The 13019-nt window shown below is 40.2% G+C and overlaps 1 protein-coding gene across 1 annotated transcript in view; it reads left to right on the top strand.

Annotated features, from left to right (window-relative positions):
• PRKCG (protein kinase C gamma) overlaps positions 1 to 6916 on the top strand; it is a 634337-nt gene extending 627421 nt beyond the window's left edge. Inside the window, 1 exon segment of the mRNA XM_040434717.1 lies at positions 5812 to 6916. Coding sequence (XP_040290651.1) covers positions 5812 to 5991 — 180 coding nt within the window. The 3' untranslated portion in view covers positions 5992 to 6916.
• The last annotated feature ends 6103 nt before the right edge of the window (positions 6917 to 13019 follow it).

The following is a 13019-nucleotide window of genomic DNA, read 5'->3' as shown; positions in this document are numbered from 1 at the left end:
TCCCTCTATATTCATTGGTGGCCAGTGCGGACCCCCTCCCTCCCCAGTATTAAATGTGACCAGTGCGGCCCCCCTCCCTCTATATTCATTGGTGGCCAGTGCGGATTCCGAGTATTAAATGTGACCAGTGCGGCCCCCCTCCCTCTATATTCATTGGTGGCCAGTGCGGATTCCCAGTATTAAATGTGACCAGTGCGGCCTCCCCTCTCCCCCCCCCTAATTAAAATCACCCCCCCCCCCATCATTGGTGGCAGCGGAGAGTACCGATCGGAGTCCCAGTTTAATCGCTGGGGCTCCGATCGGTAACCATGGCAACCAGGACGCTACTGCAGTCCTGGTTGCCATGGTTACTTAGCAATTTTTGGAAGCATTATACTTACCTGCGAGCTGCGATGTCTGTGACCGGCCAGGCGCTCCTCTTACTGGTAAGTGACAGGTCTGTGCTATAAGCAATACGCCGCACAGACCTTTTACTTACCAGTAGGAGGAGCTCCCGGCCGGTCACAGACATCGCAGGTAAGTATAATGCTTCTTTTTATTGCTAAGTAACCATGGCAGCCAAGACTGCAATAGCGTCTTGGCTGCGATGGTAACCGATCAGAGCCCCAGCGATTAAACTGGGACTCCGATCGGAACTCTCCGCTGCCACCAATGATGGGGGGATGATTTTAATTAGGGGGGGGAAGAGGGGAGGCCGCACTGGTCACATTTAATACTGGGAATCCGCACTGGCCACCAATGAATATGGAGGGAGGGGGGCCGCACTGGTCACATTTAATACTGGGGAGGGAGGGAGGGGGGCCCGCACTGGCAACCAATGAATATAGAGGGAGGGGGGCCGCACTGGTCACATTTAATACAGGGGAGGGAGGGGGTCTGCCCCCTCCTGCCTGGCAGCACCTGATCTCTTACAGGGAGCTATGGTTCGCACAATAATTGTGCGGATCACAGCCCCCTGTAAGAGATCGGGTGCTGCCAGGCAGCAGCGGGGAGTCATGTACACAGTTCTTTTAGTATATTCTAACTTGAAGCATCCCCATCACCATGGGAACGCCTCTGTGTTAGAATATACTGTCGGATCTGAGTTTTCACGAAGTGAAAAATCAGATCTGTAAAAACCAGTTATGCAGACGGATCCGTTCTGAACGGATGCAAGCGTTTGCATTATAGGAGCGGATCCGTCTGTGCAGACACCAGACGGATCCGCTCCAAACGCAAGTGTGAAAGTAGCCTTAGATGGTCATCTAAAGCAGTGGTTATTCCAAATATCTGGAGAAATGGTTATCTCTTAAACCAGTACTGGATCAACATATTTTCTCACCATTATTGCATTTAAACCAATTTCCACTTGATTATAGAAAATCAAATATATAGATTATGTGTAACATGCAAATCTGCAGATTCTCCCAAAAAAACACACATTAGTTTTCAATGCGGTTCTCATGCGTTTTTTAGCAGGAAGGTGCGTTTTTTTCTGGGAGAGACTACTATCAATTACCCAGAGGTCAAAATAGATCCTACTTTCACATATACTAGAAGATATTCATAAGTATGTATATTATACTGGCGGCAAGCACTCTCCATTCATAAAAGTAATAAAAATAATACATAAATTATAATGTGAAATATTAATAAACTTAATTCATCTTCCTAAAATATTCATAAACTTCGTTCATCCTCTTCAAGTGTAGAGAAGCAGTGGATGAAGTGGGGGCCTCCCCCCAAGGGGAGGTCGCATCGCTGGTAACACAACCTGGCTCCGTTTTCCCATCAGCGAGAGGCGTCCCATTTGCCACCACAGAAAGCCAAATAATTCTAATTCGGCATTAAGGCCACCTGGTACAAGTGTGTTGAATTCAAAGATTCTCCTCGATTCTAATCGTGACATTCTTTAAATATGATCTCCCCTTGGCGGGAGGCCCCCACTTCATCCACTACTCTTCTACACTTGAGGAGGATGAACAAAGTTTATGAATATTTTAGGAAGATGAATTAAGTTTATGAATATTTCACATTATATTTTATGTATTATTTTTATTACTTTTATGAATGGAGAGTGCTTGCCGCCAGTATAATATACATACTTATGAATATCTTCTAGTATATGTGAAAGTTGGATCTATTTTGACCTCTGGGTAATTGATAGTAGTCTCTCCCAAGAAAACGCACCTTCCTGCTAAAAAACACAAGAGAACAGCATTGAAAACGCATGTGCATTTTTTTGGGAGAATCTGCAGATTTGCATGTTTCACATAATCTATATATTACATTTTTTACAATCATGTGGAAAATTTGTTGATCCAGTACTGGTTTGGGAGATAACCATTGCTCCAGATTTTTGGAATAACCACTGCTTTAGATGACCATATAAAAGGGGAGATTAAGAACCTAGCAGGTAGCCACTGATGAAGGAGTAAGGCTATACTCCGAAACGTGTCTGGTCTTTTGATACCTGCAAATCTGGATGACTTCCATTTAAATATACATGGACAAATAATAAGAGCAAAGTTGCGACGAACCTACACACTAGCGCCGCTCTGAAACCTACAATCCTCCTCCCAGTGTTCTACTGATGGCGGGACCACAAGTAAAAGTGCCAAACTATTGAGCTACGTGGGATGCCGAATGCGAACCTTCAGGAGCGGCGCAGCCGGAGGATAAGGTATCGCCTGTACCCTATTCTTCAGGAGGGAGGTAAAAAACTTTATACCCAGCCTGACACGTGGGACGCCACGGAACAACGGCGGGTAGTAACTCTATTGACTATTACTAGCATTGTGATTATCAGTGTAAGGCCTCATGCACACGACTGTGCCATCTTTTGCGGTCCGCAAACCGCAATATAATGCCTATTCTTGTCCGCAAAGCGCGGACAAGAATAGGACATGTTATATTTTTTTAGCGGTGCCACGGAACGGAGCAACGGATGCGGGCAGCACACGGAGTGCTGTCCACATCTTTTGCTGCCCCATTGAAGTGAATGGGTCCGCATCCGAGCCGCCAAAACGGCGTCTCGGATGCGGACCCAAACAACGGTCGTGTGCATGAGGCCTAAGTGAAATCCCAGTATTAACTAACACGCCAAAAAGACTGACTTACTTACTGAATTTAACTATACCCAATATGGGATACAAATCATGCTACACCAATACGATTGAGTAACTTTTGGATGGATTAAAAACTTAGATTATCATGGTGGAAAGCTTTTTTGGGGTTGATTAACCCTTTGTGGACATTTTAACCATTTTAACCTTTTTCTTTTTCACATGTGTTCTCAGCGCTGAGGCCCTTTTAGTCTTTATTTGAACATTTAACTCTATTGTGATCAATCAGATTTTTTTTTGTGCTATATATCCCCATAGCTTAATATTAGGAAGTCCATGTGTGTGCTAGACGACAGACAGATATATTACAAACATCGATTAATTATGACATCAATGCCAGTTAACCGCGTCTGCTGACACACACAATTTGGCTAGACCTATTTATTTATTTCTTAAATTATTTATGAGTTTTTTTATATGCTTGTGTGTGTATATGTGTATATAGTGGTTGTAATAAATATCAATTTTGACCCATAGTCTCTGGGTGGTTGTAGATAATGAGTGCCTGTCAATACTAGTTCAATTATTTACAAAAAGATGCCAAAATAAAATTGACATATGGGGAATGCTAAATAATAAATATTTTATGAGGTATCACTTTCTATTTTAAAAGCAGAGAAATAGAAATTTTTTAAATTGCGGAAATTTTTCAAAATTTTAGATTTAAAAAAAAATAAAGGTTAAATATATTGACTCAAATTTATGACTATCATGAAGTACAATGTGTCACGAGAAAACAATCTCAGAATGGCCTGGATAAATAAAAGTGTTCCAAAGTTATTACCACATAAAGTGACAAATGTCGGATTTGCAAAAAATGGCCTGGGCAGGAAGGTGAAAACTGGCCTGGGGTAGAAAGGGTTAAGTGTACCTAAAGCTTTACACATACTTTGTTAAAACCTGTTCTAAATGTGATGGAAATGTAAATGTACTTTATTACTAATTTTATTTTTCTTGGAAAAATAGATGCCAGAAATTCCGGTATTGTGCTTTAGAATCCATACTTTTGTACACTGGCTCTCCATATGGAGAGGGCCTTAAACACCATGAGGAGACTTATAGGCCATACTATGCAAATGAGCTCTTAACAAGCTTTGTCTCTAATGCCACTAGATGTAAGGCAGCTATCCTATAAGTCAATGTTTGACCTTTTAAGAGGCCTTGAGACATGACTTGGATAATAAATAAGCCAACCCCTCATCTACAGACAGCTGTTTCGGGGTGATTTAACCTCATCAGTGAAGAGCAGAGAGTACAGGTTTAACTTGGTGAGAGGCTTAAGTCAGGATTTGGGGAATACAGTATATCCTTATTCCTTAAACGGCACAAAGAGTTTTATAGACAATTATACTCTGGAAATCTGGGAAGAAGGTATGCAGATGACCTCTTAATAAGCTCTGTCTCTAATGCCACCAAATGTAAGTAGACCAAACAGCTAAGGCCAGGTTCACATGACCGTTTATTTTTCTGTTCTTCTGATCCATCAGAAGAACAGAAAAATAAAGAAAAAAAAAACTAGATCCTATATTTTAAGCATCTGTTATGCTAATTTATGCACATTTGGATTTATTTTCTACTCCCACTTTGCTACTCCCACTAGAGGTTTCACTCACAGACTAAAATACACGTTAGCTGTTTGGTTTCAAAATACGTCCAATGACAATGACAAACATTTGTAACGCACTATATGGGGGATATTTATGAAAAATGGTGTAAAGGAAAACTGGCTTCAGATGGGAAAAAATGACGAATATATAGCACTATAGTCAATATAGTGCTATATATTAGTTTTTTAGAATATTCGTAATTTTTTTCCATCTGAAGTCATGATTCCTCCCTGCTTAAGTTGCTTGTGGGCCAATGACTCATTGGCCCACAAGCAAGAAGCAGGGGGAAATCATGTGTTCAGATGGAAACACTGACGGATATTCTGAAAACAAATATATAGCACTATATTCTATAGTGCTATATATTAGTTTTTGACCCACGCCTGTATTGAGCACGCAATATTCACATATTATGTGATCATTACCTTGCCGATTTTCGCGTAAAAAATAAATGTAGAATATAACGAACATATGAATTTGCGAATATATGACGAATATTCTACAAAATATTTGTGAAATATCACAAATTCGAATATGACCCCTGCCGCTCATCACTACTGCACACATGCAGATAGTGGAAACAATGGATACATCCACTATGAGATTTATCGTGTGACTACCAAGGCATATACCAAGTACCGTATGTTTGCAGAGTGCCATTTTAAAGGGGTTTTCCGGGAATACCTAATTTTTAACCCACAACCTGTTTCTGCTATGGAAAGCATCATACTTACCAGCTCCCTGCCACTCCAATCATGCTCACTGGCTCCCATATGTCCATATTCCAGTCACTGACTATAGCAGTGATGTGTCCATATAAGAGACACATCACCGCTGAAACCAGTGGTTGGCTGCAGCAGAGCAGGGGACCATGACTGGAAGAAAACAAACAAGCTGCGGTCTGGAAGATAGTCATACAAGAGCCAGCAAGCAGCACTATAGTGGCAGGAAGCAGGTACATATGATTCTTTCCATAGTAGAAGCATCAGCTAAAAGTTAGGTATTCCTAGACAACCCCTTTAAATAGTGAATGATTTTTAATCAGTAGTACCGAGGCTCTGATTCTCTTATTGATTCTCTTATTTTATGTTTTGTTACAGTGTGGAAAGAGTGGTGAAAACTTTGACAAATTCTTCACTCGAGCTGCTGCAGTCCTTACACCTCCAGACCAGATGGTCTTAGCTGGCATTGACCAGAGTGAATTTGCTGGCTTCACATTCATCAATCCAGAGTTTGTCCATACTAATCCTCATAGTCCAGTTCCTATATCACTGGTGTGACCATTTGATATGTACCACAAGAAGCAGAAGGCATTTTCTCTAAGCCCCAATCCTTTGGTCAGCATGGTATACTCCTCGATAATGGCTTTCTTGGCAGTTTATGCCCTCACCCCCATTTTCTCCTTTTGTCCTGTCCTGCATCTTGGAAAAGCACTCAGTGTTGTAACGTGCCGTGTGAGGGGGCCAGGATGCAATAGTGAATCCATTCCTTCTGGGACCTGACACTGATCTGGCATTTTACTATAATTAGAACATGTTAAAAGCTGATCAATTTTTAAATTTGTGTGTTTACCTTTGGGTTGCTCGGTGTCTGAAGGCCTCATGATAAAGAGCCAAGTCCTTGCTTTACTGCCTGCAATGAGGTCACATTGAAGTGGCACACCACAATATGGAGAGAAGATGAATTTCTATTCAGGATGTTGGATCCCGATGGTGAGCCTATAAAATGGACGTCTGGGAGTCTAGATTACTGATGTGTATTCATACTTGAAGCAAAACTAGAGTCTGGATAGACAATAAGCAATTGTCTCATTTAGTTTGCACAACCCCAACTTGGAATGGACTTAACACTGCCTGCTCCTCCCCCCAAAATTGCATCTAGCACTGGCATGCATGGCCTTTTATTATAATACATTTGTTTGCGTACAATATATCTAGGTGTTTATCCTGTTAATGTAGGCACAGGTCTAGGAAGAATTACCCTCCGAAAATGATGTATGTATTATATTCTTAGATCATCTGCTTTTTTTTTGTGCATGGGCTGTAAGAGATCATACTGTGTGTACATGCTCGCTAGTCTGATCAGTTTTGCTGAGTCTTTCTGGACTTGGTATAGAAATAGTGGCAGGATAACTGGTTTGGGCTTCCATGGGTATATTTTGATAAATGACTTCCATGTATTCTGAATATTTTAATTGTAGTGTTTTTGAGTATTTTGACAAGTATAAAATGATGTTACATAAAGACTGCTAGGACCAACTTGAAGGTATTTTATGTTTCTTCTACAATAATTTATCAATTTACAGGGAGCTTACTATGAGGTTATGGTTGTGTGTTGTTTGACCATTTTAATAACAGTCTGTGATATCATGTTCTTCCTCTGCACACTGGTGGAATACTTGGATATATTGAGCATACGTCATAAAGGTATTGTGTTTATGATGTAGTTACAAGCCAATACAAATAGAGTTCAATCATGCCATCTGAGCAGCTACGTTCTCATTCTGTTCCATTAGGTGAAAGGGAAAGTGGCTGAAGTAATAATTAGGATGCCTAATGAACTATGATGGAAGATCAGAATAAAACTGGTATGGTAATTTACGGATCTCAGTTTAAGAAGTTACACTTTTCATGAAATATTAAATAGGATACATTTTTTTATGGAGATGTAAAAAGTATATAGCATGCAGCCCACCTAGTCCTACAGTCTTTATAAAAGTTAAAGGCTAGTTTATTGTAAATGAAGTTTAATGAAACTTGGGGAGCTATGGCAACACTTGTGATGAGTAGAGATGAGTGAACTGATTCTAAACTAATCAAAATAAAAAATTCAGGTCAAATCCAGATCTGAATTTTTGGCCATTTAATTCAGGCATATTTTTCAAAATCTAGTCAGCCATTTTTCCGGCATATTTTTAAAAATCTAATCAGCCATTTTTCGGATTAGAAGACAGGAAACACGAAGAAAGAAAATTGCATGAACACAGGCAGTGTATGTGTGTGTATACACATCAACAGGAATTTTCAGCCAAAAGAACTAATATTTCAAACAATCTACAGTGTTAAAGAGCTTGCATACAGTTCTAGGAGACCCCAGAATGTCATCCACAACTTTTTAGGGCAATTAAAGCACTGAATCAAATCGCCTGACCGATTCAGCCAAATAAAATTTCAAGAAATGTATTCATCACTATTGACAAAACCTACTTTCAATCTTTTATGTACACAGGCTTTCTCTATGGATAAGCAGACATCTATATATCTCCTTTCAAGAACCTAATAAGCAGTGCTTCTCAGACTGTGAGGTGGGCTTCATGGGTGAAGCACCCCCTAGTTGTTGGTAAGGCACAGCTGAGGTGGCTGTTTTGACATAAGTAATTATTTGCTTTATAGGTCTCTGCCAGGCAGTAGCCATTTTGATTATTATAATGTTCCAGTGAGTTCAGGAGAAAAAACATTGAGAAGCCACACTATAAAGGACTAGTGCATAGAGGGCCTCTTTCAATAAACTTAATGTACAATAAACAGAACTACCACATTAAAAGGGTTTCCAGCCTTGGCGCTTACAATCCCTGGGGTCCTAACGTGTGCCCCTTACCCCCAAGCAATTTTTTCATCATTGTTTTCCAAGATCTGGAACTTTATTTTTATTTTTCCATTGACTTACTTATATGAGGGCTTGTTTTGCTGCACAAGTTGTGAAATTCTTTCCAGTGGGGGAATGGGAAAAAATGCAATACTGCCACTGAGTTTGTACCTTATAAATGTTGCAATGTTCACTTTGCAGCACAAATAACTTGATAACTTTATATTCTGGGCCAGTATGATTGCAGTGATACCAAATACATTTATTTTGGAACACTTTATTTAATCATTTTTTGCTTTTTACTACTTTTGCTCGATAAAATACTTTATATTTAAAAAAAGAATGTTTTTGCATCACTACATCCCAAGAATCTGAACTATTTTATTTTTAATCTTTTTTTGTCTGGGGGTTTGATTTTTGTGGAATGACTTGTAGTTTCTATTGGTACCATTTTGGGGAACATAACACTTTTTTTTCTGTTAAATAAGCAAAAAACTGCAATTGACATTGTTTTATTGTTTTTCTTTTCTTTTATGACATTCACTGTGCGGGATAAATTACTTGCATTGTATAGTACAGCTTGTTAAGGACACATTTATACAAAATATGTGGAAGGGATTTTATTTTTGCAGTTATTTTCCATTGAAAATATTTTTTTTCTCTGGAAAAAGGTGCATTTTTACCTTGGAGATTTATTTATTTATTTAATAACACTTTATTTAACCATTTACTAGTCCCACAAGAGGATTTTAACAGACAGTCTTTTGATAACTTCTATAATACACTGTCCTGCTTATGCCGTACAGTGTATTATACTGTCAGTGCTGTACTTCATTAAGCCCCTGGATGCCAAGCTAATTCCTTAGCACCTGTAATCTCATTTGTGGAAGAATGGGGTTCCAATGCCTGACAGATGGAGCTCCCTCTAAACCGCTAAGATGCTATTGGCCACAGCATCTAGGTGGTTAATTGGTCAAGATCGATGCATCTTCTAGTCTGGGCCATTAGAGCAGGTGCCTGGCTGTTATGTGAAACTCGTGCAGCACCTAGAATTGACCGTGACCACCATAAAAATGTGGCAACCTAGCCTAAGGCTTGTAAGTACTGCCATAAAAAGGCGTATTGGCTGTCACTAACTTATTAACATAACACTCACCTGTCTTAATTCCCACAGCAGCTCTGTTCCCAGAGGCTTCTGGCCCCTGCAGGACCAGGAAGAAGCTTGGTCCAGTAATCACTGTGTCCAATTACAGGCCTCAGCCGTCTCAGCAGCTTGAATGATACTGTATGTGAGTGGGGTTTTTTATGTTAAAGGGAATCTGTCACCAGTTTTATGGTGTCCTAACTAAGGATAGATCACCTTAGCAAAATGCTTGGTCTTTTTCTGTAACTGACCCAACTGTTTTGCTAAATCTTGTATTGAAAAGCTCCAGTGCATGCCGATGAGTCCTGAATAATCATGAGTTCCTGAGCCGTAAGCTCATTAATATCAGGACTCATTGGCTTGCAATAGAGCTGTAAGAACCTAGCAACATAAAACAGATGACAGATACCCTTTAAGAGGCACAGGTTAGGACACCTCTGGACAACCCCTTTAATTGTTCAAAAGAGAAATGTAACAACATAATATTGCTTTCTTCTGTGATGGGTACTCCTAAGAACGGAAAGTTACAATGTTTCTTTCTCTGACTAGCAATGTGAATAAAACAAAGTGCTTGCCTACCATTATTCGTAGTATTTGTCTTCTTATGTTACCTCATTTCATGTATAATGTCTTTGAACTCATAGCTTGCAATAGTAATAATCTACAAGCAGAAATATACACTCACCTAAAGAATTATTAGGAACACCATACTAATACAGTGTTGGACCCCCTTTTGCCTTCAGAACTGCCTTAATTCTACGTGGCATTGATTCAACAAGGTGCTGATAGCATTCTTTAGAAATTTTGGCCCATATTGATAGGATAGCATCTTGCAGTTGATGGAGATTTGAGGGATGCACATCCAGGGCACAAAGCTCCCGTTCCACCACATCCCAAAGATGATTGGGTTGAGATCTGGTGACTGTGGGGGCCATTTTAGTACAGTGAACCCATTTGAATGTCTCAACAGAAATCGAGACTCATCAGACCAGGCAACATTTTTCCAGTCTTCAACAGGCCAATTTTGGTGAGCTTGTGCAAATTGTAACCTCTTTTTCCTATTTGTAGTGGAGATGAGTGGTACCCGGTGGGGTCTTCTGCTGTTGTAGCCCATCCGCCTCAAGGTTGTGCGTGTTGTGGCTTCACAAATGCTTTGCTGCATACCTCGGTTGTAACGAGTGGTTATTTCAGTCAACGTTGCTCTCCTATCAGCTTGAATCAGTCGGCCCATTCTCCTCTGACCTCTAGCATCCACAAGGCATTTTTGCCCATAGGACTGCCGCATACTGGATGTTTTTCCCTTTTCACACCATTCTTTGTAAACCCTAGAAATGGTTGTGCGTGAAAATCCTAGTAACTGAGCAGATTGTGAAATACTCAGACCGGCCCGTCTGGCACCAACAACCATGCCACGCTCAAAATTGCTTAAATCACCCTTCTTTCCCATTCTGACATTCAGTTTGGAGTTCAGGAGATTGTCTTGACTAGGACCACACCCCTAAATGCATTGAAGCAACTGCTATGTGATTGGTTGACTAGATAATTGCATTAATGAGAAATAGAACAGGTGTTCCTAATAATTCTTTAGGTGAGTGTATGTCTGTAGTTTAAAGAGGACCTTTCACAGATTATTACACTATGAACTAACTATACAGACATGGAGAGCGGCGCCCGGGGATCTCACTGCACTTACTATTATCCCTGGGCGCCGCTCCGTTCTCCTGCTATGTCCTCCGGTATCTCCGTTCACTAAGTTATGGTAGGCGGAGTCTGCCCTTGTTCTTCTGTAGCGCTGGCCAATCGCATTGCAGAGCTCACAGCCTGGGAGAAAATAACCTCCCAGGCTGTGAGCTCTGCGCTGCGATAGGCCAGCGCTACAGCAGAACAAGGGCAGACTCCGCCTACCATAACTTAGTGACTGAAATCTCCGCCTACTATAACTTAGTGAGCGGAGATACCGGAGGGCATAGCAGGAGAACGGAGCAGCGCCCGGGGATAATAGTAAGTGCAGTGAGATCCCCGGGCGCCGCTCTACATGTCTGTATAGTTAGTTCATAGTGTAATAATCGGTGAAAGGTCCTCTTTAATATTGACTACCAATATAGGAGTTTCACATTTGAAGAGATGACCATCTGAAAATAAATGCTAATTAAAATATGTAATTTCTTTTTGGCCATCATTTTTTTTTACCTGTTTATGTGGAATTTTTTATTCAATAATATTGAAGCTCTTAAGTGTTCAAAATTTTATTTGAGGCGATCAGCAGTAATTTCACTTACTATACAGAAACAGCTATTATCTCAAGACTGAGGAAGTGAACATTTGCAGCACCTTCTATAAGATTGTTCAAGGATGCCTGGATAAGAATGGATTTTTCGGATTCAGGAGACATTAATTTTGTACACATACTGTATCACAGCTCAGCTCTTTCGGTCTCCTCATTCGCTTTATGAAGACTAAAGTAATCCTTCATCAAACATAGGCTTTATTAATAATGGATATGTTTGTCAATGCTCCCAAAATCACATGTTAAATCAGGTCGTCACACTTGATTTCTCACTGTTGTATGAAAAATGGATGTTAGCAGATTTATATGCATATTTTATCTGATAATAATATAGGTAGTTTGCTTTTAGCTTGCGTTCTCCTTTATCGACTGTAAATCTTGATTTATTAAATGTTCAGTTTCAGGTAATATGACTATGACTACTGGTACAACTACAAATTGCATAGGGAGCATTTTGGGGGGATTTTTAAAATACATTTTTTCTTTTTTTTTCTTTTATGGTCTGTAGTTCAAAGGTCAGTAAAGACCATTGGGGGACTTATAATGATTATTGATTTTTCATACACTACACTTTTCCAGTTACTGGAACTGAGCATGTGTGTCCACCTCAGCAATGTTACTGATGTGGACAGGGAAGTAAGGAAAAGAACAACCAATAGGTGCCATACAGCAACAGTTTATTGAATAGCTCAGTGCCTATGCTGAATTTTTAATTGCATTTAATAACAAATGTTTATGGATCCAAATGCCAGAAATAAACAATGCTTTTAATGGAGCTGAAAATAAGCACACAGCTGAATTCATCCATACACAACATTATGCGGTGCTTTCACAGCAGTTTTTATTTTCTTTTAAGTAAAAAAAAACAGCACCCAGATGTTACTTCAAAATGTATAGCAAGTTTTTGAACATTCAACATACACAACTTTTTAGTGTGGAGTTTTGGGATTCCTAGGAATAGTTTTATATTTTTTTTCAAAATGCTGTTCTGCCAGAAAAAGAGTAACCGAATGAAAACAATCACTAAGGACTTGTTCACACGACCGTGTGAAGCCAGTGCTGTGGACCGCAAATTGCGGTCCACTAAGCACGAGCACCTGCCATGTGGCAGCCGCATAGGGATCGCGGCCCCATTCATTTGAATGGGTCTGCGATTCCTCCGTTCGGCAAAAAGATAGAGCAAGCTCTATCTTTTTGCGGTGCGGAAGCACGGAACGGAACCTAAGAAAGCGCTCCGTAGTGCTTCTGTAGTGTTCCGTTCCGTGCTTCCGTTCCGCATCGTTCCGCATCTC

Source organism: Bufo bufo, chromosome 1 (genome assembly GCF_905171765.1).
Source record: "Bufo bufo chromosome 1, aBufBuf1.1, whole genome shotgun sequence".
In the NCBI taxonomy this organism is placed as follows: Eukaryota; Metazoa; Chordata; class Amphibia; order Anura; family Bufonidae; genus Bufo; species Bufo bufo.
This window is presented reverse-complemented; position numbering and strand designations above follow the sequence as displayed.